At 41.4% G+C, this 27,282-nt stretch overlaps 1 protein-coding gene across 5 annotated transcripts in view; it reads left to right on the top strand.

Annotated features, from left to right (window-relative positions):
• LPP (LIM domain containing preferred translocation partner in lipoma) overlaps positions 1–25,154 on the top strand; it is a 654,872-nt gene extending 629,718 nt beyond the window's left edge. For all 5 annotated transcript variants that reach the window (XM_036109786.2, XM_078068088.1, XM_036109787.2 and 2 more), the window contains 3 exons: positions 1,151–1,329; positions 6,907–7,027; positions 9,989–25,154. In XM_036109786.2, coding sequence (XP_035965679.1) covers positions 1,151–1,329; positions 6,907–7,027; positions 9,989–10,117 — 429 coding nt within the window. In that variant the 3' untranslated portion in view covers positions 10,118–25,154. The remainder of the gene's footprint in view (positions 1–1,150; positions 1,330–6,906; positions 7,028–9,988) is intronic.
• Positions 25,155–27,282: the final 2,128 nt, after the last annotated feature.

The raw sequence follows: 27,282 nt of genomic DNA, 5'->3' as shown, positions 1-27,282 counted from the left end.
ATGCAGACAAGGAAGCCAATCAAAGACTGTTGCTGTGGTTGAGACATCAGCACACTAGTTATCCACCTGTAGGCATTTCTTACGTTATGGCCATTTAAAGGTTCTCATGGTAAGAAGGCAATTCCAGTTCTGCATCTTTCTAATCAGATCCCCATCCCAGGTTTATTCTAGAGTGTAAACTCTGCATCAGTCCAGACATCTCACTTGGAATATAGCATGTTATTCGTGAAACATAGTTGTTTGGTAAGACAGCATGGGATTCTAGGGAAGGATGGAAAGTTAATAGCTAATTTTATCAGTCTTTCTGCGTCCTGACTCAATATATGGTATCCTTTTGCAGGAGGGTTTTTGTTTTTCATTTTTAAAGTTCAGTATATTTTTAAAGCCAGAAAAATTGACTTTCGTAATTCACTTCTCAAAACTAGAACCCCTCTAGATTCAACATTTCTATCAAGAGTTCACAACACTAAACTTGGAGGTGGTATTCGAATCAAGGCTTAAAAGAATCAAAAGGCTCATTGGTTGTGCTGAGCTCTGATTGGGCTCTACACCCAGCATGCTCTGCGTGTCTCCATCGTCAGGCAGACCACTCTAAAATCTTAAGGTCCTTGGTGACCCTACCAGGTTTTTGATGACTAATCAAGTTTTAGAATAGTGAAGTGTTCTTCCAGTGGAGAACCTGGGGTGTGTAGTTCAGGGGTCAAAAAACTACAGCTTGCTTTTGCTTTTGTAAATAAAGTTTTATTGGAACACAGTCATGCCCATCTACTTAGTACTGTTTACAACTCCTTTCACCCTATGACAGCAGAACTGAACTGCTGCAACTGGACCAGAAATATTTTCTCTATGTGCCTTAACAGAAATGTTTGCCATCAACCCTGCAATAGTGGTAGAAAAGGGAGAGAAGTCAGAAGACATGTGTTCTAAATCTTAGATTTGCCACCACCTATCTGGGTAGATTTAGAAAAGACACTTGATCTACTTGATCTATTTCATGTGTCTCCCTGATACGCACTCTACCTTCTTCCAAGGACTGTGATATGCACACAAGCCAATGTGTCTGTAAGGTGCTGGTCATGCTGTAAGGGACCAAATACATGGAGCTCTGCAAGTCCCAACCTAACACTGGAATGTTTCTTTCTCTCCCCAGAATACCCTGGAGCAGTGCAGTGTGTGCTCCAAGCCCATCATGGAGCGGATTCTGCGAGCCACCGGGAAGGCCTATCATCCTCACTGCTTTACCTGTGTGATGTGCCACCGCAGCCTTGATGGGATCCCATTCACCGTGGACGCTGGTGGCCTCATTCACTGCATTGAGGACTTCCACAAGTAGGCAGTCTACTCTGTTCCCTCGAGCCTGCCAGTCCTCCTGGAGTCTGTTCTCACTGCCTGCTATCTAGGCCATGCATTCTTCTCTCTCAGAGCTGTAGAATCTCAGGATTTGGTGGGACCTTAAGAAGAGCTTGTTTATCACCTCCTCTAATGCAGGAATGGGTATCAGTTAATCCAGCTGGTCATTCAGTCTAGCTTCTGCTTGATCAGTCACATCTTTGTGTGGCTCTGATACTGAGAAAGTTGACTCAGCTGCAGAGTATGTGTATTGGAAAGAAGAAGGATCCTGGGGTAGCCTTCCCTGACCTATACATGAACAAGATGTGTTACAGCAGACAAATTGCTCAATGGCTCTGAGCTTTTCAGTCTGGTCATTAGAACAGAGCCTGTCTTAAAGCTCCCCAGGTGTGACAGCCCAAGATTCTCTCTAGAACTGACGTCTACATCTTTGCCCATCTTCAGAGAGGAGGTCACAGGGAGATGGAGATGGACACAGAACAATTCACTCCCTCTTCCTAATACAAGCCTTTACATTCCTGGTCTGCTTCATGTCATTAGCAACATATTCACATCCTCCCATAACCTGTTTCCCTACCCAAGCCTTCTCTTCCTCAGGACACTTTCTAATAACCTTAATGAATGCAGTCTTGTGCAGTCTTTTGAGGAAGATTAGAAAGTAGATTCTCAAGGTCAAGACCGCTTACTCATGTGTCCTTATTCAGTTTTCTCATTCATTGGGCCCTCTTTCCCCTATTATAGCTAGGGTTTTCATGAAAATTGTACAGTTTTGTGTTTTGCTTCTTTTTATTTGGCCCCCTTCTTAGTTGGCGAATTGGTTGATGAAATTTGTTGCATATATTTAGGAACGATATGAAAGCCATAGCAATGATCTGTAAGTGGTAGGCACAGAGGCTTTCTGGCTTGCTTGCTGGGCAGTCTGGGTCTTTGAGGATAGTCCAAAGTTCTCACAGAGATAAAGTTCATGTGGTTCCCCAGTTTGGGTCTCCATTTTATGACCTCCAGATGTGCAGTTCTGTGGGTTAATTTTCACCACTCTGGTGATTGTCAACAATCAGGAGGAAATTGCCACAGGCAGTTTGGGGACCTGAGACTCCACTATTTTAAAAGTGAATTTCCTGACCACTTTCCAAGTAGCAAAGAAAGTGAAAACCTCACCAAAAGACGTGAGGCTGAATGAATTAAAAAAAAAGAAAAAAACAGGCAGGAATTCTCAACCTGAATTAGACAAGTAAGGGCTCACTTTGAAAAGGCAGTCACAGCATAAATTGTACTTCACGTTATTGATATTTTTAGCTTGTAATTACACATGAAAAAAAAACTGCATCTATTTAAGGGAAGTGAAAAGATACCGATGGAGAGTGTGTTTCTGTCACGGTTTCTCTCCTTTCTTCGACGTACCCTAATCCAGGGAGGACTGGTAGATGTAATCCGAGCACACATGTTTCTGTTGCTTGGAAAAGACTGATCTATTACACCCCCCAACTAAAACAGGAAATCAATTCTGACAAATGGAAGTTTATATCTCTGCCATTTATCTTTCATTTCTAAAAGTGAGGAGCATAATTAGAGACTTGGGACCGGTGACATAAGTGGGTCTGAACACTCTAGACAAGCAGTCTTAGCAGCTAAGAGGGAAGAACCATCTCCAAGCCCCAGCTCCGCCTCCCAGCCCCACCACCACCACCAATTCAATGACATGTTAAAACATAAATTATTTTTTTTAAATAATGTTGTCTGCATGATTGGCAGGTATGTGGGGGGAAAAGCTTTTTGATCTTTTCACCATTTCCCAAAGGAAAATAAGAGATACATTTTACAGAACTCTATTTCTGAGCCTTGAAAGTACTAGAACACAAAACAGCTAAAAGCCCCACCCAGGGTGGGCACTGCCAGGCTAATGAGAGGGTACATGGGGGGATACAGCCTCCTTCTGCAGACTATTTTGGGGGGCCTTGTTCTTGGTATCCCTCAATGAGCTTTTAGGAAACACCTTTCAATTCAATTCCACCACATCTACAAAGAGCCCTCTGTGTGCTCAGTGCTAAAGGAGAGAGATACAAGGAGAGAAACTGCAGGGGTAGAAAATGCACAGACACAGAGAGAAAAGCCCCTGTCAGCAAGGAGCTTGCCAGAAGGAGGGGGAGAATCAGCACAGAGTATGTGTGGTATCAGGCAGAAGGGGCCAGACACGATGAGACAGGCATAGGCAAAGGCTTGAGCTGTCAAGTCAGAGGAGATTACTTGGCCCTGAGATCTGGGGAGGCTTCTGGAAGCAGAATTTGAAGAGTATTTTAAGTGAGAAACGGAGATTCCTGACAGCAGGAACAACTCAGGAAATCAAGAAGGGCATGAAGTGAGGAAGGGCTTCTCTACATTCATGGAAGATTTGCTTGGCTGTAACTAGAGCAGCCTAGGAATGGAAGTTACTGTGAGATACAGAAGGCCCATGACAAGGGATTCATCTCGCCTGCTTAGCATCCTGTCTTCTAAACCAGTGCTTCCCAAATGTTAATGTGCTTACAAGTCACCTAGGGATCTTGTTAAGCTGCAAATTCTAATTCAGTAGGTCTGAGGTGGGACCTACAATTCTGCATTTCTGACAAGCTCCCCAGTGGTCTTGGACTGCACTTTGAGTAATAAGCTTCCCAAACACTATTCTTAAGGCCTTGTAAATGGGCCATCCCCTGCATAACCACCTTCAGTCAAGGTTGGCCCAAGTCCTCCATCCTATTAGGTACCAACTCTTTTCCCATATGTTATTTCAGATGACTGCTCAAACTAGTTCCCTGGCAAACTGACTGTATCCACTCTTATCAAAACACACACACACACACTTTCGCCTTTCACCTAAATAGCCCTCTTTCAAGCCCCAACTCATTTACCACTTCCTCTGAGAACTCCTCCCTGACCTCAACTCCTCCCTCTCCCGTTTGAATTTACATCTCTTTCTCTATGTTCTATAGGGTTTTGTAAATCAGGTATAGCTAGTACTTAACCATAGCCTGATTAGTAATAAACAATATACGTACACACACACAGTTTTACCCTTACCACCTTCGACCATTTTTGCAACTAATAGACCAAATGCAGAAATATCTAGAACTCCCTCACCAGTCTGACTGCTGGAGTCCTAGTTTATTTCTGTTTTCCCAGTGCCAGGACAGTGAGCTCAGAAAAGCCAGCTTATTTAACTGACCCTTTCATTGCATTGAGCCTTTATTTCACTATCTGTGCTTTCTTATCGGAGATATTACACTCGTCCACTTGTTTGTCTAATCAGCACCCATTTGTCGATTGCCAGAAATGTGCCAGGACAAAGATGATGAAGACCGGCCCTCTCTGAGCCTTGGTTCCCGTGGCTGTGAACAGAAATGATAAGAACTATTTCTTCATAATGTTGCTGTCAGTGAAAAATGAGGTCAAGTGCACAGTGCTTAACAAGGCTTGGCACCTAATAAGCACACAATATATGGTAGCCGTTTGAACCATCAAAAGTGTTTTTTTCTCAGATTTATTTTATTATTATTATTATTATTGTCTGCTTAGTGAGCTGAGCCTTGAAACTGACCACCTGGGATTTAGAACAGTCTTCAAAATGCCAGCCAAGGAACACTGTGGGGACTGTGGAAACCACTTCCTGTCTCTTCACTTTGTTTTTTCCCATCATGGAAATGAGGCCAATTGGTAGGAAGGAATCATTACTCAGCAAGAATACAATTTATGCCTTTCCAAAGAGGAAGGACCTTGAGATTGAACAGAAAGGTCCAAGTAACATCTTTTTATTAGAGCAATATGGCAGACACTTCATTTCGTTAGATATAGCCTAAAATTCTGCTGTCTGCCCCGGTCACAGTTGTTTCTGGAGATTCAGATATTGAGCAAAACCTGCCAGCTGGAAGCTCAGTTTAATGGTCCCCAAAGATGTGCAAATAAGTACTACTAAAATAGGCAAATTCAGTGAAAGATATTTTATCCTAAAGAAGTAAGTAATTGTAGTTGAGGAAAGAAGGGCAAGCTCACACAGTTCAATGACGGGCAAGACATACTTCTGACCTCCCTGAGTTTATAGTCTCGATGGGCTTGGGGAAAGGAAATTCTGCACTGAATTCCAGAAGCCTGCTTATTTCACTACCGATGACCCAGATTCAAAAATAATCAGGTAGTCCAAAGCAGTTTTTTGTTGTTTTTTTTTTTGCCACTGAGTGTAAACGTCTCGCATAAAATGCCAATTATAACAACTCTGATTACTGCTGCAGTTGTACCATGATCCTTTTAATTTTTCTTTCATAGCAATCAATTGATCTGCTGCTTAATTCATATTTATTTAGATTGCAGCCACACAGATGCCTTTTGGGTGCTGCCAAGAAAATTAATATGTACATATCGAGTATAACGTATGTAAAAATGCTTTGACAACCATAAAGTGCTCTGCAAAGTATTAGATTACTATCATTATTTCTTTTTCAGTCTCACTACAAATAGATAAATTTTAACATCATTAATCTCAAAACCATTACCATGAAAAAAACCGACTCGCACAGTCTGTTTGTCCTTTTTTTTTTTTTTTTCCATCTCTTCAGTTTTTATCCATGGCCATTTCAAATCATGTCTCATTCCACACCTTCTCAAATGCCACCCCTAATTTCCAGGAGATGCAGATGAATGCACAGCCTGTATTTGCAGTCTCTTAATCTGTTATGAGAACAAATTTTAGGGCCATCGGTCATAATAAGGAATAGTAAGAGATCAGGAAATATTAAAATTCCTCACCAACAGTTAACCTCAAAAGCACACGTACGTATATACGTATCTACACGCGTAAGTGTCCACACCTTTTGGAAGTGCTGAGACCCTCTAAAAACAGCTTTTGAACTTTTTTTTTCTTTTCAAACCAGAGTTTAACACAACTGAAACTTAGGAAGTGCAGACTTGGTCATAGTGAGTTTGGTGTAAAGTTTGGTGTATTTAAACTCACTAACCTCTACTGTTTTGACAAGATATGTGGCTGAGGTTTCTTGTGTTAATTCCTAGAGCTCAGTTTCCGAGAAAGAGGTTCTAATAAGTGGGAATGACACAGTTACCAACCTCAGAATAGTTGTGGAGGGCCCAGGGAGCACATATAAAAGTCTAGGAGCAAAAGTCAAGCAAGACAAAGTCAAGCAAAGGAAACAAGTAAGGGCCCCTGGGACCCTGCCCTAGCCCAGGGTCTGTGTTTGCAATCTATCCACCAGCGAACTTCATGCCACATATCAAGTGGCCAATAACTCCTAGATGCTCTTCATGCATAAGCAGTACATGTACTAACTCCCCACCTCACCAAATATCACAATGTTCATGGTCTAGAAGGACCTCAACAGTCACTAAGTCTAAGTCCCTTATTTTACAGCTGAGAAAGCAGACCCAGAGAAGGAAAGTGACTTGCTCAAGGTCACACAAGATGCCAGAGCAAATGTCCTGACCCTGGGCTGACTCCTTTTCTTTTCACTTCTGGGTCTCCCCCATTTGTCAGTGTCCATCCTCAGCATCTAACCAGACCTGTGTCTCCATTTTCAGGAAATTTGCCCCTCGATGTTCTGTGTGCAAGGAGCCTATCATGCCAGCCCCAGGCCAGGAGGAGACTGTCCGGATTGTGGCTCTGGATCGCGATTTCCATGTTCATTGCTACCGCTGTGAGGTCTGTGGTCAGCACCCCCACCCCCTGTCAGTGCATGGCAGGCATTGAAAGGCCCAACAAAGCTGGTTTTCTCAAACACAGCAATTAATCAATCTGGGAAAGCCCCCTGGTGCCTGTGTTCACAGAACTTGGGTTTTAGATCTTAGGCCTTCATTTAATGCTAGTGACACTGGAGAAGTCACTTTACCGGTCAGTCTCAATTTCCCCACCTGTGAAAAGGACTCAGATTCTTATGAACTTCCCCCAATTTGGCTGAGCGACCAAAATGCAAAACTGTATATGAAAGGACATCGTAAATCACGAAGTGCTACATTAGGGACAAATGGTATTCTTGGTACTATTCTTATTATTGTTCCCCTGACTCTTACACCTCTCAAAGGCGTGGGAACTTGATGCTCCAAGTCATGGAGATTGGTTGAGTTATAGGCACTGACTGAGCACATAAGACAGGCGGTCAGGCGGCTGCTAAGGGCTCCAGGGAGGTATGCACAGGTGCTCTGGGAACACACACAAGAGGCCTCTAATCCAGGCTGGAAGTGACAAGGAAGGCTTCTTGCCCAAGGGACATGTAGTCATTTCTACAGCAAAGGGCAGAAGTCCTTCCCATAATCTGTGTATCAAAAGGGCACTATGTTCGAAAAGTGATTTTAAAATGTTTTCTTATTCTGCTTCTAGTTACCCAGAGAACCCCCTTTGAAGCCATTTTCTTGTTTTCTACTAGCTCTCCTGAGGACAGGACTTATCAGCTCCCTCTTCTCTCTGGGAAGGAGAGTATAAACTGCCTTACACCACATCCTCACACATTGGTTCATCTAGTCCCACTGGGTGATCTTCCCAGGACACCGGGGACGGGGCCGCCCCTGGCTCTCTGGGACTGCGTTCATTCCACTCACTGCTCTGGCTGAAACCCACCACCTGGTGGATGTAGGGTTCTTTGTTTTGCCCTAGAGCCCAAGTGGCCTCCCTCTCTGGGTCCTTAACATGAGAAAAGATAATAAACTACCAGCTTTTACACCAGATTTTATGACTACAGAGGAACAACCACTGCCAGCCTTAAAACTGACCTGAATCATAAGTGTGAAAGAGCTAATAGATGCCTTCGAGGTCATTTTACAGATGGAGAAACTGAGGCTTAAAGAGGAAAAGCTTCCCAACATTGCTCACACACTTGCTATGCATACCAATAGGCTTTGACTTTTAATGGTTTTGGGTTTTGTGCCCAGAGTTGTGTGAAAGGTGCCTTTTCTCCTTCCAGATGAAATGAGAGCAGTACAAATTAGGTTTGCTTTAAAGTCCTGTGAAGTTTTTTTGTTTACAAAACAATGCTATAGCGTGGGAGGAGCACTGAATTAGAAGAGGACAGATCATCATTCTAGTCGTACCTCAGACGCACGCTGCAGAACACTGGAGAAATCACTTCCCCCTCTGCTCCTCACCTCCCCATCTCTATAAACCAGGAGGGTGCGCTGGACACCCCGGGTGGCCCCTTTGGGTTCTCAGAGTCAAGGCGTTGGTGGTGCCAACACTGTGGTTGACTCCAGGCTCTTCATGGTGCCCAGGTGACCGTAGAGGTCAGCTCATTCAATGCTTACAGCCATGGCGTTTTTGAAATTTCCCTCTTTCTTTATCGCGATAAAAAGAGTTCATTTAATGCCATCACGCAGTGTCCCGAATGCCTCTAGAGTGGCAGAATAGCTGCTTGCTCGTTTTGGCAAACAAAGCCAGCTCCGGGGAGTCTGGTTCCTGCTGCTGTTGGTGGCTGTGGTGTTGGAGGCCCTACCCTTTCTGGCCTTGCACTTCACTGTTAGTCAAATGCAGGCATGAGCCCCAGCGACCTCCTTACTGTCTTAGTCAACAGCAGAAGCAGGGCATGCGGCACTGGTGGGCTTTTAGACGAGTTTCTGCTGAAGTGAGCAAGGGCCACACACCGCCAGATGAAGTCCTGTATTTTTCTTTTCTTTCTTTTTTTTTTTTTAATTTTTTTTTTTTTTTTAAGATTTATTTATTTGACAGAGAGAGAGACAGTGAGAGAGGGAACACAAGTAAGGGGAGAGGGAGAGGGAGAAGCAGGCTTCCCGCGAGCAGGGAGCCCGATGCGGGGCTCAATCCCAGGACCCCGGGATCATGACCTGAGCCGAAGGCAGACGCTTAACGACTGAGCCACCCAGGCGCCCCATGTATTTTTCTTTTCAAAGAAACTTCCATTTCCTCCAAAGGTAAGGGCCAGTATTTGGCGGTTACATGACACTTTCCAAAAATGGAGCTGCGGAGGTGCTTTTGACAGTAGTACGTTCCTTTGATCCTTTCCAGCTCTGTAGCTGCCTGCATTTGTTTCAAAGTACAGTCACATCCAGTTTCCTCTTTGATCCTCCCAACAGCTTGGTGAGGTAGGACAGGCAGGAACTCTTTTCAGTGACACAGGGGCAGAGCTAAGGGGCGCCCCGGGAGGGGCCATCTCCCCATCCAACACATTCCTCTGCACCACACTGTCTCCTCCAGAACGTGCCACAAACCAGTACTCCCAACATACTTCAGGGTTTTGTTTTCCCACTACACTTGGAGCCAGGATGCACAGCCTAGGGCTGGCCCTTCTGCTTAGAAGGAGGCACTCTACAGCCCTGCTTCTGCCCAGAAACGGCCAAGGAATTCTGTCCCTGTGCCTGTGTTTTCCTTTTGAGAGATCCTTAGACTCGTGATAAAGGGTAAAGATGACTGAGCGGTTAGGGATCTCCTCTTGTTTTGTTGTCTCTTGGTCTTGCTGTTTTTGTTGCTTGGGTGAGAGAACAAAACTACTACTTGGGGCCCCAGAGCCTTGGGTTCTTCTCCTATGAAGTAACCTGAGGGGGTCATTTTACCCTGTAGTAAGTGGCCACATTATGGAGGCCTCAAACAGAAAGCTAAGGAATGCAGTCCTCACATCCGTAGTTTCCAGTTTCACTTACATCCTTTCCTTTTTTCCAGGATTGTGGTGGTCTCCTGTCCGAAGGAGATAACCAAGGTTGCTACCCTCTGGACGGACACATCCTCTGCAAGACCTGCAACTCCACCCGCATCAGGGTGCTCACTGCCAAGGCCAGCACCGACCTTTAAATTCAGTCGCCTGCTTAGCTGGTTAGTCGGTGGCGCTGAAAAGAAGGAAACACAAGAAAAAGATAAGAAAAGAAATGGGAAAATACAGGAAAGGCAATCAAGCCATGGGATGGTCTCTGTTCTTCATCTAATATTAACCTTTCTTTAGAAGCACATAGATGATGAGTTTTTTTTTTTAAGTTCTCACCAAATACACATTTCACATTTAATCATGTAGGACCTTGATGGGCCTTTGTTCCCAAGGACTTCCACATTTTTGCACGGATTATACTCCATCCCATTCACTTCTGCATTCCTGTAACTTTTAATCCCTATGTTTGTCTCACTTTTCATCTGGTTGAATGGCTTTTTTTAGTGTGGTATTTGCTGTCACACAGTTTTTCCTGGGTGAGTCGGCCAACTCACAGGTGCTTTTAGGCTTGAAGGGTCTATCCTATCAGTTCCACGTGGCCTGTGATCAGAAAGGATAGCCATTCTTTTTCTGTGTTGAAAAGTACATCTTTCTGTTGCTCTAAACCGGTCATGCCCCTTGGGGGTAAAAAAAAGTGTACCATGTATATGTTAGGCTACAAAGAATTTAAGCTATAAATTACATAGGTTAAAACAAGTCCAAATTTAATTTGCAACCAAATTTGATTGGAAATTCAAAATCTCTAGTGACCAGTGGTCAGGGCTCATTTGAAAATAGTAATTGGTGAGAGGGATCCAAAATTTGCTTTTTTTTCCTAAAGGAATTACAGGTGGAATATGCTGGGAAAAAAGCATTTTGGGGGTATTTTGAAAAGCCTATTATTATCCCACAATACCATCTTAAGTTTCCCCTTTCCATGCTACCTAGACATCATAATTCAGACAAACTTTGTTTTCTCTGGAACATAGCATTTCCAATACTGTCCCACTTTTCATCTTGGAAATATTGCCACGGTTTTATTTTGTTTTGTTTTTTTAGTAATATCCAAACACAACTACCAAAGTCGAGTTCTCCGGAGAAGACAGTTGTAAAGAACTGTTCCTATTCTTCCTTTTTTTTCCCCCCCCCCCAGGCCCAGGTCCTTTTTGCCTGACAACTGCAAATCAGAGCACAGAAAATTGTGGAGTTTTGTTTAATTTACTTTAAAAAGACAGGAAAGCTTGAAAAAATTGTGAAACCACAGTTTCATCACTCCCATAATCCCTCCGCAGCTCAAATTGCATATCGCAGGAGATGTTTTCTTATCATCAATGTGACATTTATACCACACTTTCAAAGACAATCGCTGAAAAAAAAAATTGCCTTTCTGAGCTAAAAATATGGAGAGTCTCTGCCTGGAATCTTTATTCAAACTCTTACTGGGCATTGAAATGCTTGCTTGCCAACTACAGAACCATTCTATTGGGTTCTAACTTGTTTCTTTTAAAGAGACGCCCATCTTCATCACGGCAGGTTGCCATTTTGTAAACTAATCGAGTATTTTGGATTGAGATTTCTTAAACATTTCTTCAAATCTTCCACAAGTATATACTTTTAAATTATGAAGTATTTTAAGTATACACAAAATATAAATAATAATATAATGAATCCCTGTATACATAACACCCAGTTTAAGAAATCAAATATAACAAATATAGTTACATTCCCTTGCGTACCCTTCCCTGAGTCCACAAATACTTTTTTCATGATTATAAAGTGATAACGTTGATTTTTAGTCTTTTATTTTAATTTTTAATTTTAACACTCAGAAAAGAAATGAGAAATTATTTGTGCATGTTTTGAATTACACCCCATGCCTCAGGAATTCCAATTACATTTATTTTACTTTAGTAGGAATGATTGTAAAAATGGTTCAGTTTTCTTTTTTTTATTTCAATAAGAAATTCTTAAGCCTATGGTCATTAGCTCATCTAAGTTAATTTGTGGCTCTTTTGCCTCAGTCACCCAAAGTGACCGCCAAAGTTGCGACTTTTCAAAGTTTTCTTGGAAAACTTTGTCTTTCCTTACTTTGCTACTCTTACCATTGGTCTTATATTTTTCTTAATGTGAAATACAATGGGATTCATTTTGGGCAGCATGTGAATTTTAGGATACAATAGTGACTGTATCTCTGAATTTCTGTCCTCCACATTCAAGATCAGACATGCTGATGACCTCAAAGAGCACTGACTATTAGACAATTGGAGAGATAATGTAATTTGCTTGAATCGCTTCAGCAATTTGTTTTCTATGAAATACTTGGGGGAAATTGTGTTTAGGCCAAAAGCCCAATTTATTGAGAGATGGATTTTATCTCTTGAAGTGCAGTCATATTATTATGAATTTTGCCAAAAGAGGAAAATGTATGAAATATTTATACTATAAAAATGCAATAACATTCTACTTGTTTGTTACATTTAAGTCCTTGTGTAACTAAAATGTTTACAAGCCAGAACATTTTAAAGAGAGAGAGAGTTATAAGAAAATGCTGTCACAGACCCATCAGTGTGGCTTTGCCAGAATACTGCTTGCTTTCAATCTTTATAGTACATTTTTATCACATAACCTCAGAGTATCTTTACCAAAGAGTTTTAAAGTAAATCTCTTTTTAATATAGACTTATTATACTTTTATAATAATGAATGTGCACACACACATATGCAGAAATATTTAGATTTAGATTTCTTTTCTTTCACAAGGTATAATAAGGAAAGGATCCTACATATTTTATTCCAGGATTTCTTAAGTATATGATTTATATTGCTTTCTTGTCTTTTCTATTAATCATTTGGTTTAAACAATGCCAAATCACTCTTTACTGTTTTAGTTACATGAAATTTTGCCTATAACAGAGACAGAAAGATCATATTACCTTAACAATTATAATTCTTTTGTCTTTTGGTATATTGTCTTGATTGTTATTTAAATTCATAAATAATAGAAAAATCAGAGTTTATAAGAGGAAGTTTGTTAAAAAATGGTCAAGAACACAAATATTTGGTAATTATGTGTTGATGAGAGATGTGGAAAAGGAAAAAAAACCCACTATGTCATGGGCTCTGCACACCATTTCAAAATCAAATTTCTTCACTGTCTGGATCCCAGCTCACACTGACTCAACGTGGAGTCTCGTTTGCAAGCAAAATTGCATTAAAAACTCAAAACTAAGTCATGTGTCCCAACATAAGACATCAAGGCTTTGAGATGCTGGACATCTCTGCAGCTCAAAGATGTGGGTTCTTTTTCCTGTCGTTGACAAATTATTTTTGTAGGGGCAACTTCTCTGATCAAAATTACTTCATTGGCTGTATGCTGACTAATGCAGCCGAGTTATCAACACTATCATTGTTTCCTCATCACGCAGGATTCTGCAAAGATGCTTATGGTGATGTTTAAAGTATATAAAACTCTAACTACATTTAAACAAGTGTTTTTATTTGGGTTCAGAGGAAGAAAGAGAGCACTTTTACAACGGGACTATAGTAGAGGGTTTATAGAATATAGACAGGACTCTGAGAACACAACTTCCAACAGTTTTCCTAGTTAGTAAAAATCCTATTAATGTGAACCAGCCAGGAATAACAGTGTTATTTCTATTTGACATGGTTCGGGCTTCTCTTGTCAAATCTGTGTCGGCTGCCCCCTGATCCCTCCATCATCAAGTTTTGAAGGGTGTCAGGGAAATTATGGCAGCTGCTAGGGAGATCAGGAAACACTGATGTGACCTCCCAGCCTCTCACCACTCCTCTTGGCTCGGAAAGGCTTCTTTTTCTCATAGACATTTCTAGAAGTATTGCCATGCTACCTTAGTATTTCACATTTGTAGTTTAAACAAGTGATTGTCCATCTGTTGCCTCGAGCTACAGTACATGTGTGTTATGAATGAAATATGACAGCATGTTCCATACCCTGCTTTCGCCATCTGTAGGAAACCAGTAGGCTGAAAAAGATATACCTCTGCAGAATGTGCCTGAAGTCCCTTTCTTGAGATCACTCTCTCGGGGCACTTTCGTGGGAGACAATCAGAGAGCAACATACATGTGTGCCTTATTTTAAAAGAGTCTTTACGCCACTATGAATACTCCACTGGGGAGTCCATAATGTTAGTAATCATCTCCCAGATTTCCAAAATACAGTCATCGAAAAGGAAAACAAAATCCAGAGAAGTGTAAACTCTTTATCTTAATGTGCTCTAATAGTGTTTCTTTTCTCCTTGTCTCTTGGAAGGACCTTGTGGATTCCTGAATTAAAGAAAACACTTTTATGCCAGGAAGTGATGTTTCAGATGTTGTTAGTGATTATGTTTGGTCTTTCTCTGGTTTTAGTCAGATAATGAAGTCAGACTTCCATTTGAGCCTTTACCACCCGTTCAGCATATCCACTTTTAGTAATTGTCATAGCTTTTTGGTTTGTCTGTTGTCTTAATTTAATAGTGGACAGAACAGGTTGAGTTCTGAGTCATTATTATGGTACAACCGTGGGCATTTTAGGTTGTTATTTACATGACAGAGACATAGAATGAAACTCTTCTCAAGAGACTATTGTCTGGGTAGCATATTACGTATTATTTCAAACCTTTAAAAAATCATCTGATTAAAGCTCCATGGTTTGGTGAGAATTCTTCCTCTTTCCCTCTTCGCCTCTTTTTCTCCATCCTCCTTTTTTTCTTCCTGCCTTCCTTTCTTACATTCTGTCCTGCTTTTCATCCTACCTATTAATATTATTGTGCTTGGACTTTTCATAAGTAAATTATATCAGTGCATTCTGATCTTTACAGAATTGTGACCATATGAAGGGAAGAAGGCTACCATCAAATATACATGGCATCCATAAATCCTTCCTTTAAAAGGGCATATTTTCCAGATTGTGTTTATTCATAAAGCGAGATGAGATAATAGAGTCTTTCAGTTTTATTTTAATGAGTTTTCATCAGGGACTCAGATCATAGAGTTCTTGGCAAATTCATTTATGACTGCCCTACTTTTCTCAGCTATATGCAAAATGATCTTTCTAGGACTAGGTCAAGAATTATAAAAAAAAAAAAAAACCTTTTGGCCAACAAAACAATCATATTTTTAAGTGGTGTGGCATATTATTTTATTCCTAATGAAACTTGGTAATTTTCCTCATGGCAAGGAAAAACTATTATCCTTCCAGAATTTTTACACATATCAGCATTTTGCCTATGAGCATAATATTAAATCCTAATAGTTGAATCACAGTATTTTACAGGGGGTAGGTCAGCGCCAGAGTTCTTTCTAGAGCACAGTTCACAGGCCTGTAGTATGTTTATAAAAAGCAAAAAAGCAACCTGAGAAGAACAAGTCTGAGTCTCTCAGTAAAGCATTTTGTTAAAATTCGGCTTTGAGATTTTTTTGAACTCTGGCTAATAATTGATAAAAATATGCCCTCTGTGTCCATTTTTTTAAAATCTGTTTGGAAAAACCTTCTATTTCTAGGGATATATTTTCACCTTTGGTTTCTGCTCTCACTTCCACTTTCTATAAGTTTTCACAGGATTGACATTGACATTGATTTTCCCTTTTCAGAGGGTCACATGTGAGGAAAGTAAAACATACTTAATACATATTTAATTCAATACATAAGTGAATTTGCCAAGTCTCAGTGGGCATGTTGTTTTGTGGGGGTTTTTTGTCTTTTGTTTGTTTGTTTGTTTTTTTAACCTGTCTCCAAGAAGAGTGGGATTCAGGAAAATAAGGAGAGATGTAAGAAAAGAGACAGTCTACAGTTAAAATGATGGCAGGAGAGTTCTTGTAAAGTGTCACTCCGAGACCTTTCGGAGGGGTTTTAGGCATCAGCAACTGTAGTTGTTTAAGCAACTAAGCTAGTAAAATATTCATATTTCCAGGTTTATGAGGTATTTAAAAATCACTATAGATATAGTGACTGTATTTTTCCCTTGTCAGAAAAAAGTGAAGTGAGAGTAGCTGCTAGGCCCCATGACAGGGTTCGTAGCTACTCCAGGAATTTATAACGCATGTCCTTTCACCCCCTCCAAGAGAGGGGCATAGCTCATTCTCAGCCTAAGAGATGGTGATACATATTCTGACATATTCTTGGGCACACCATACTGTACCCTAAGCATCTCTGATGGTTAGAAGTTTCTGTTTTCACACATGCAGTGTTTTCTCCCTTTCCAGTACTTACCTGATGATGACAGTAAATAGGAGTTTAGGTCTGTTGTTCTCTTGTTGAAATCCAATCATCCACTATCTATAATGTCATGCCTAAACAGCCAAACTATAACTGATTTTTACTAGTTTTCTCTTTTTTAGTTGCAAACACAGGAAACTAACTTAACTTACTAACTTTAAAAAAAGGAAATATAAAATGGCTTATTTTCCTTTAAATTTAGGACACTTATCCCTTTCTCTATTTTACTTTCCTGCCCCTTGTGCAAGAAGTTGTAGACACCATTTTGGTTATCCAACATGCATGTGGCTTCTTTTGTGGAAAGTGGAAGATGCATTTTTATTAAATTCATGAACATTTCCCCCCTTGAAATCACACACACACAAAAAAATACTAAAAGCTTTGCTCTTTATTTCTGATTGTTACTTAATTTATCCACAGTCTCTAACCACGCTAATACATATCTCTATTTCCAGCCTTTGTTATAAACAAAAATTAATATTCTACAAGCAAAAAGTTATATATACTAGAGAGAGGAGAAAACCTACAGCTAATTCCTTTGTAATAATTCAAGATACTTGCATTAATCTTTCCTTACAATATGCCTTTTTAAATTTTTCCAAGCTACTCATCCATTTAGGGACAAGAGAAAACCTTATTCATCTAACTCTGATAGGCATTTAACTCATTGACCCAAAAGCAGCCTTATTAAACAACCCACATAATGGATTCAGTCAACTTGGCACTGAATGTAGCTTCTAGTTCACTTCTCAACCCCAGAAGTAGAATGGTTTACCAAGAATGAGACAGGTCTCACTATGTTATCTTGTGTTCTACACTAGTGTAGAGAGTTCTAGCTGACCCCAGACATCCATCGGTGGTGTTCCTAAACAAACATAGACTCATGGGCTCTTTAAGGACCTGAATCTCCTCTGTTATGTTGCTAGCAAGTCACCATCCCATATCTTAGACCTGGCCAGTATGTAGTACTGTTCATAGCAGTCCATGCTACTATTAGGGCAGCTCTTTTCTACAAAAGTTCTTCCTCGTGCTGCATATTAATTTGTCTCCAGGGCTTCGCAAAACAAGTCTAATGTCTGAGTCTCCCATTTATTGACATTATGTCAAATCCAGTCACCCTTCTGCTTCTCCTTTGAACACTTGGACAAATAGCTTCTAATTTTATTTCACTCTACTCGATGAAACTTAGTAATCACCTTGGGTCAGGCTAGGTGAAAACACTTTCTTTGGGGGTTGAAAGTAAATGGCATTGAAGTCACCCAAAAGAAACTGATAGTCAACATGGAAATTTCCACCAAGGACTCAGACCCAGGAAAGTGGAAGGCAGATGAGGCTAGATCTTCCATGTGTACAAAACAGACCTTTTACATTGTGTCCTGTACTATTTTTGATTTTTGATATTTCGAAGTCATTCTGAAAACGAGAAGCAAGCTAACCTGTATGCCATCTGTGAGAGTCCCACTTCTTGGTTAATGTTCAGAAAGTCTCTGTAACCCTCTCCCTTTGTCTCTGTCTTCTCAGTAATAGCACAGTTTTTGTCCATGTTCCCATGCTGAATATGCAAAAAGAGTTCTGAATACTTTATAGGGGTTCGACATAAATATTTACTTGCTGATTGGTTTTGACATTCACTTCCATTTTCCTGTGCTCAAATATTTGTACCTAGAGATGTTGCCCTTTAGACCAAGTGAGCAGCTTCCCTACGTGTTCAGTTAGGAACTATCCTTAGGAGTCTGTATTTCTCTTTACTTTTGTCTTTCTAACCACTTTATCCCTTACTCATCTTAATTTAATAATTACTGTGAGAGAATCAGCCCCTAAGTAACTTTGATTCAGTCCAGCTGCAATAAGATGAAACAGGTTCAGTGGGTACTCAGGAATATGGCAATGAGAAGGGTACTACCTCCCAGTGGCATTGGTCGGGCTCCATGGAGGAGTGAAATTTGGTAAGAAATGTTGAACTGATTCATTGACTTGATGTGGAAGTTGAAGGAAGAATATTTAAGGCACTAGAAACAATAGAAAAGCACAAACTATCTTCAGAAAAGATCCTCTACTTTAAATATTACAGATTCTGGAATTTCCTTAACAGGAGAAAAAATTTCCAGATATTCAGGGTCAATGGGAAGGTAAAAGGCATAGTGGAGGGCTAATTCAACTGCTATTTCCTATCTTGTCTCTTTATAATTGGAAGATAGAATGAGCTGCCAAAATATAATCCAGCACATACAGTATGAACAAGAAGCTTTATAACACAGATACTCTACTCTTGGAGCAAACACACGTGTCTTCTGAACCCCTGCAAGAGAAGAAGCAAGACATCCTTATTTTCCTATTATGTTAGGCCAACAATTGGAAAGGATCCTGCTATCATCTATTCCACTTGGTGTTAAAATTCCCTTACTGATTCACTGCTAAGTGATAACCCAGACTCTGCGTAAGCATCACCTACATCAACAAGCTCATGACTTCTTGGGTCTTCCATTTCCTCCATCAGACTTTGTTCCAAGCTCCCCCTGACTCTGAAGCAGAACCAGGTTTGGGGATTATGCTCTCCTGAGTGCCGCACAAATCCTTAGTACATAATAAAATGTTATTCCTCCCTTCATTTTCCTTCCAAATATATTTGTTTTCATTTTGGCAACACATTACTTTAAAAAAAAAAATTGTGATTTTTAGCTGAAGATTTAAAAACCTTTAAACATCTTTAAAAAATAGGATTTTCTGAGGGTCAGGTTTTAGAGTTGACGACTTTTTTTTGTTGTTTTTATTTTCTTACTCAAAAGATAAATTGTTCTGACAGTTGATACATACATAGCTCTATGCCCTCCCCCAGTGCCCAACCCATGAACAGTACCCTCCAGTTGCCTGGCCTGCTAATAATGACCCTAAAAGGTTGAAAAAATGTCCGTGCATGATCTCCACTTCTAAAAAGGAAGAAGTCAAACACAAAAGATAGCGGTTCTGTTGAAACTCTTTACTTCTGTCTAGTTGTTCTTTGCCAGAGGAAATCATTCTTGGGGGGACAGGGTAATAGGATGTTCCAGTCTTAGGTAGAAATGTATACATTCTTTCAGCGGTGCGCTGGGTTACCGTGGACTGTCATCCTCTTCCTCCCCAGGTTTGAATTAGAGGGCCCTACTGGCAGAACCTGTCACCAGTCTCCTGGGCAGGACCTGGGGGTGGCTTTCTGAGCTCTAAAATAATAATTCCCGAGTGAGCTTACAAACCGCTTTCACACATGAAACAGCCCTGGGAGGAAGGTTATTAATAGCCCTATCCTAGGAGAGAGAGCCGAGGCTGGGAATCGTTCAGTGACTTGCCAGAAGCGATGCAGCTGGTAAGTGGCAGATCTGGGGACACAGCCAGGCCGTGCAAGTCCAGTGCTCTCTCCAGCGGCCACTCGCAGGGCACAGAATACCTCCGAGCACAATGTACGCTTTGCCCAGACTAACGTGCCCCCCGTGCAAAGGCATCCAGGGCGATTCTCCTAGCCCGTTACAGACCTCAGGTGGCAAAGCCACGTGTGCACAGCGGTGCGTGCGATCGCTTAGCGCCTGCGCACATCATCCGTGCTGTCTTGTGGGAAACTCCCGGGCGTTCTGTCTGATCAGCCCTGTGATGATGGCCGTGGGGGAAGGCCACCCCCGAGAACAAACAGCTGTGGCGCTGCAGCACGCTGCCCGCAAATCTCCCCAGAGACGGTTGGTTCACTTGGCGTGAAGGGGAAAGCTCTGGAACGGTGAGGTGCAGACTGTCACCCAAGATCATGTCATTTCGAAGGCAGTGGAGGGCAGAGGTGACTGGGTCCTTAAGACAGATCTCTCTCCCTTGGGCTACGATTTATGCCCACCGGAGACGGAGACTGCTCTGTAGGTAAACAATGCCTAGGATTCTTCCTCTCGGTTCACAGCTGTTGAGGCCCACGGTGTCTGTCACTGCACCAGGCGTTTCCCAACCACCCCACCCACCCATGACCTTGAAACGTCTGGGAACAGAGGCTGCAGGACTGAACGCGGCTCCACATTTGGTGTTTGCCGTTGGAGAGACAGGGCTGCCCAGGCCGGTATGGTTTTGTGATTGGTGGAAGCTTATTTGGTGCTGTGTTGTTCCCAGGATGCTTACTTGGAAGCCTCTGTGTATATTCTAGAAGCTGCCCTACACGGCAGTCCCACAACTCACCATTCCTTCTCTTGAGCCGCATCTCTCAGGAAGATGTGCCTTTTGACGCGTGCTCTTGGGCTTTCATTTCCTCCCATTTCTCATTATAGTTGTTTGGCTTCCAGTTAAAATCTGTGAACTGATTGCAAAGATATTCTCTCTTCATCTGAGTTAAATCTCCTGTAGGAAACCTGTAAAATGATCTCATCTAATAAGCTTTTTAGGCTTTTCCCTCCCTAGAGTCTACCATCCATCACGCCGCTCTCACCATCTCTCTGCTTATTCCCTGGGATTCATGAGGGCCAAGTGAAGTCACAGATGGCCACTCACCCCTTTCCACATTTCACACCTGGCACACACAGGACGTGCCAGTGGGGCCAGCGGGCTAGTACCCTTGGCAGAAATGGCAACATTCAGAGCCTGGAAAGGTGCCTCGTCTTCCTGTGAGGCTTGAGAAATGCTCTGGCTGAAGCCGTGGAGAGCGGTTCTTGTAGGATAGACAGAGTACCCCCACCCAGGAGTGGGTGACTAGAAGAAGAAGAATTTTGAGAACTCTCCAGAATTTTATGGGTGAGTACGCCCGGGTAGAGACTCCCTGGGTTGGAGCCTGTGACATCTCGTTAGCGGGAAGAAAAGGACAGTGAGGCAGTGAAGATGGAGAAGCAGCCCCTTAAAAAAAGAAAGGGCGTCACCAACCCTGATCTCCCTTTACATAATGTAAAGAAAATTATGAATAAAACTTTTCCTTCTTCCATTCTACATGATACAGTCCTCCATATGTAGGGAAAACACAATTGCGTTGTCTTTCAAACACACACCCATGCACGTGCGTGCACACACTCTCACGCATATGCACATACAGACGTCTTCCAAGAAAGCCGATCCTTCAAAAAAGAAACCTTATTTTAAAACACTTGTGTTTCAGGCCAGGAAATTAATAATTCCTAGACCTGACCCATTTTTGTGGCTGCCAAAAAGGAAAAGAAAAAGCTCTTTAAATTTTGTATGGATCCATTTATCTCCTAAAATATGCCAAAGCAATTTGAGGTGGGGGTGGAAACGAAAGTATTTCTCTCTCCTGCCTGATTCTCTCTTTACATTTCTATCTGTGGGGAAAAGAGTAAAGCCTCTTCCTGGGCCATTCTTATCGATGCATCGTGTTACCACGTTGGAAGGTGCCTGCTCGCTCCGTGCCAAGAGGAATCACACTTCCTCTCCCGACTCCATTTACTCTATAATGAGGGAGTAAATATTAAGTCTGGATGTCTTTCCTCACCAAATTATTTAACACCATTTCTGAACTGCTTTAGAAAATGTAAAAAGGGGAGAAGCTAGTTTTTCTTGGATCCATGTCTCCTTTCTTTTCTTTCTTGGGAGACTTAATTATAAAGGGGGGGGGGGAAATTCCAATACCTTCTCGTCTCGTTTTCTCTGTGGGTGATAGCTGATGATCACTTAGGAACCATAAGCCAGAAGTAGGAGAAGAGCATAGCCAGGTTATGATGTATCTGCCAACGTGTTTCATTCCTTCAAATTCAGACTTCAGAGGAAACGGGATTTTTATCAGTTACATGCCAACAATAGAAATGGCCTGATTTTAATTTCAAATAGTAAAAGGCAAGTTGATATTTAGGCAGTGTTTGCATTTTACTAACCCTTCTGCTTCGTTTTTAGTTGATATGCCAAGCACATCAATGTATCAGGGAGAAATTGCCAGAAAGAGCCAAAGTGCCTTAGACCTCTCTTACTCGGTAGCAAATTGAAACTGGTAGACACCGTGCCAGCCTCCTCACTCCACTGAAATGTCAGAAATGAGACGCATCCTTGATGAAAGAGATTTAGGACCCTGGAAACTAAATCTTGTCACCAGTATGTATAGTGAAGTAGTTGCAAAATCACGTTTAAATGACGTTCTTCCTTTTACTCCCCGTTTATTCTCTTGGGAAAGCTGATAAGCAAGTGATCCAAGAATTCTTTCCTTAGTAAACAAAGTCAGAATCTATCTCCCCCCTAAAAATCTGAATTCTGTCCTTGTTCTTTTTCAGGAAACCTATCAAAGAGCAAACAGAATTAAAGATGACACTTGATTGTCTGATCCTTTAGCATGAATAAAATTATCCTGTGATTGAATGTGCCTTAAGTGAAAATTTAAACTGAGATGCAGCATTTTCACAGCTGGATGTAGCATTAACTTCTTCCAGGCTATCTGCGCAGTGAACTACTTTGTTTTTGTTTTGTTTTGTCTTTTAAACTCCACGTTTATCATTAGTTTAGCAGATTTGGGGCTCTTTCTCTCCTGGGAATATGTGTAATTATGAGACGCACCAAAAAAAAAGGAAGGGAAAGAACTTTCTGAGCAGCAAATCTGTGCCATGAAGGAGACGTGACATGGAGATGTGGAGCCCGAGGATAGTAATTTCTCTGAGCTGCACACACGAGCTTTTATTTCGTGGCTCTGTCACAGGCTTTTCTCCTTCTGTGCCGTCACCTTTGAGAAAAACGATTGCACCTTCTCCAAGTCTGCCTTTTTAACAGCTACAGTTGAGTTGGCAAGACTTCCCCAGCTCTGAATATAGCCATTTGCCGACTCCGGCCTCTTTGCGAGACTGACTCAAATCTGTGATCTTCTGTTCAGCATACACATCAGCAAAGTGAGAAGATGAGCACTAAATATAGGCTCTATTAACTTTACTTTTAGATTTACTGCCTTCAAAAAGTGCCTATTCTGAGAAACATAAACGTTATTCCTACATATGTATGTACACACGGTACCCAGAGTCATACTGTGCAGCCTTCAAAAACATACCATCTAAAGGAGTAGGTGCTAAGATAAGGAACGCTTGCCAAATGGAAGAAAGTCACTCATTTCCAATATCCCCTCTCGAGTGGCACCGTGAAACAGGCTGCAAACACATTCCCTGAGCATTCCTTGCTGATACAGCCACTTTATATTTATATCCGACTGGATGAAGGCATACCGCTGAGGCTTCCTGTACTCCGCTTCAGGGGCCTAGATGCTGTATGGAATTGGAATATTCAGTCAGAAGGAAACATTGTTCGAGAGAATTAATAGAGCCAGGATCTGTATTAGGATATGTGTCAGATGTGTGTTTTATAAACTGAGCATTGGGGGGTTTAGAATGTCAGCACATTTTTTTTTTCTCCTTTTATCTCTCAGGCTAACATCAGTGAAAATGAAAGAAAAGTCTTGGCCAGGAGGATTGGAGGCTCAGGGGGCCCAATGTCCTTGCCAGATCCTCAGAGCATCTTTACTTTGACTCCTAAAAATAGTAGCGTATGTTACTGAGTGGCTTTTGTTTCCATAGTTCTGTCCTGGGCATTGCAAGCATAGCCGCTGCTGATGGAACAGCCGCACAGCCTGGAACGAGGGACTGTTCTCCAGGTGTGGCATAACAGAGGGTCCGGGGAAATAGGACGAGATAGGCCGTGCATGATTTTAGGAAAAGGGTTGAAGGGAGGACGTGCTTCCAAAAAAGATCTTTCTCAATGTGTCGTCTGACTCAACCAGCTGGCAAATTACACTTGCCAAGTCGCTCTCTTTCCTTCTAAGTCATTTGGCTCCATGTGCATTTGAATACGCCTCTCCTTTGGGAAAGAGAGATGCCTCCAGTTAGCCTCTCTCCAAGGAAGCTCTTGACGTCGTCTTGGTCACAAAGTTATCTCCTGCCCCACCCACTTTCACCAAAAGGAAGTAAAGAGGGACGAGCTATAGGAGATGGTTTCCATGGCACTGCAGTCAGCCACCATTCTGCCTTCCATATAAGGAGCCCCCCTACATGCACCAGGGATGAGGCTGGAACAGATTACTGTTGCATAATCTCGAGTGTGGACCACCCTGCTTTAGCTGTCATCGTTTTATGAGACCAGTTGGCTCCTTGGAGAAAGAGTGATACTCTTCACTAAAAATGTCTACTCTTCCTGTTGACGTTCGTTTTCTGTTTTTACCTTATCCAATTTCAACACTAGTCATTTTCTATTTTTTAGAGAATCAGATGTCAGTGCTAGATAAGAGTTGAAGAATCTCTGTGTGGTGTCAGAAGCAGTATTGGGATATGGGGGGTTTTCTCCTTGGGAACAAGATGGATGGGGAAAGAGACAACAGGGCTCTGCTCCAGGTTTCAACCTGATGACCATGACTATGAGAGGGAGTTTTGTGTAAATGTTAAGTGGTACTTACAAGTGGACAGAGAAAGGAGAAGGGGGAGACAGGGAGAGGCCAGGTTTTCTCTCCACTAAGAGCAAGAACGTCCCACTGAGTACAAGAAGGATAGCCCCACCACGATCAGCTGCTAGTCAGAATAACATTCCCTGCTTTAGGGAAAGCCACACGAACACATATAGGGAACATGCCTTTTTTCACATGTGTGGTACTGACAGAGCCATTATATTCCTAAAATATAGGTTTCTCTTTCTTATTTTATTCTTAGAAAATCACATTTCTCCACTACATCATGAACCATCACTGACTTATCCAAAATAACCCACATGATTCCTTATGAAAATAAGAGAATAAAACCTGTTATAAGCAAGTGATTTGGGTATTTTCTTTGTATTTATGTATTATCCAATTATATTAAAACATTTCTATTTACCTTCTATCTGTTTCTTCTCTCAATTATGTTTTTCCAATGCTCTATAAGAATAAATATGAAAATGATATTCCCTTTTTTCTGTAAAAGAACTGCAACTCCTTTATTATATTTAGAAATCCAATAAACTTCTTATTACATATACTTGTCTTTGTGTGGAATTCTTTTTGAGTTGGATAATCCTGGTTTCCTTTATTCTGACCCCTTTTACTGTGATTCATTTTTTTATATCATTTGCTTTCCAGATGGTCTTCTGAGAAGGGAATGCCTCTCAGAGCAAATATGATGCCAACAGAGTATGAAGGCACCCACTCTCCTCCACTAACAGCACAGAAGACCTTAAGGTTGGATGTGTTCTAAAATTACTTGACCACTCTGTGTCTTAACCTTACAAGTAAAGGATTTTTGGCCTTTAAAGCTGGATCCAACCCCCAAATGGGTCTCTAGATGTGGGGGTGGGAGGTCTCCACTTACCACCAACACTGGCTGACTTTTTCACACTTCTTCATCTGTACTGTGTGTACTTCTCGAACATTGAGAATCTGCTCTGTACTAGGCACCTTGAGGGATATGGCTATACATCGGGCAGTTCCTGCTTTCAAGACTTCTATAGTCTACTAGAGCTGATAGATGCAGATACATATGGGGAAAGGAAAGAAAGACTCAGACACTTGAGAGAGTAATTTAGCATTTTGAAAACTTTCACTGTTCATTGTATCATTTTTAACAGCTCTCTGATCTGGAATTATTTTTGCCTTCATTTTACAGACAAGAGTGCAAGGCATAAAGTTAATAACCCACCGTGACCATTCACTAAAAACTTTTTTTTTTCATTTTTTTAAAGTAACAGGTCTACAGAAGAACTCAGTACCCCTGACACCCAGTCCACTGGCTTGTCCACTACCTTAAGAGTGACTAGAACTAAAGGGTACATGAAAGTCCTCCATAAAATTCAGAAAAGAGTATCCCTCTCTTTCCCACTTCGGCCTTGTATTTCATCTCTCCAGCATCACGTGTCAGCCTACCGATGCTGAGGGATCTGAGGACACAGAGTCAAGAAACCTGCATGCAGGAGGCTACCGTTTTTTTAAAAAGATTTATTTATTTATTTATTTATTTATTTATTTATTTAGAGAACATAGGGTGGTCTTGGGGGGGGTCACAGGAGGGGAGGGGCAGAGAGAGAGAGACTCCCTCTCAAGCAGACTCCCCACAGAGTACAAAGCTTGCTGCAGGGCTTGATCGCAAGACCCTGAGAGATCATGACCTGAGCAGAAACCAACAGTTGGACGCTCTACCAACTGAGCCACGCAGGCGCCCCAAGAGGCCACCATTTTTAAAGGTGCCAGACACAAGATGTTTTTGAATAAGCAAATAATAGACAAATCACTGGGATTCAGGGCATTCATAATTTCATCCCAGAAAGCTGTAAACAAAAAGGGCATATAACATGTAATCTTCTCTTCCCTTTCCCTGTTTTTCTCCTATTACTCACTTTCTGTTCTTTGACCCTCTTCTGCTCTCTGTATTCTAACACTAGCAACACGTACATTCGTTTGTCCTATTCACAGACTGTGAGAGCATGAAGGTCCCTTAGAGTGCTTTTACTCTGATCTTGTGAGGGAATACCAAGTCCCAGAGACATGAAGGGATTTACCCAAGGTCACAAAATAATTTAATGTCAAGGCTGGATCTTGAGTCCAGTGCTATCAATACTGATGACTTTAATAATGTGGAAGAAAGTGGGACAAGTGTTCTATCTATAATTTCCATTTCTATGAAAAAATAAAGACATTAGAAGTAAATAAAAATGGAGTGGGCTCAATGTCCATAGACCCTAATTCTAAAAGAAAATAAACCAAGATGGAATATCAGTGATGTAACAAGGGATGATTAGCAAAGAAAATGGCAGCCATATAGTTTAACCTCCAGTAAGTTAGGTGTATCCTAGGAATATGAGGACAGTTGAACATTAGAATATAATTTATAATTATAGTATTATTTGCCACTTGCATAGAACAAAATAGAAAAGTCTTATGATTGTATTCCAATAGATGCAGAAAAAGGATGTACTAAAATAAAAACAATTAAAAAAAAAAAAAAACCCTTACAAACTAGGAATAGGAACTTCCTTAACTGAGTAAAGACTACCTATGCAAAAATTACCTCAAATAGTGAGACATTAGAAGTGGTTATTTTGAATCATAAACAAGAGAAAGATATCTACTATCACCACTTCCATTCAATTTTATACTGAGGACTCTAGTCAG

This window comes from Halichoerus grypus, chromosome 1, assembly GCF_964656455.1.
Source record: "Halichoerus grypus chromosome 1, mHalGry1.hap1.1, whole genome shotgun sequence".
Lineage (NCBI taxonomy): Eukaryota > Metazoa > Chordata > Mammalia > Carnivora > Phocidae > Halichoerus > Halichoerus grypus.
The sequence above is the reverse complement of the archived record's forward strand: the minus strand, read 5'-3'. Positions and strand labels throughout refer to the sequence as shown.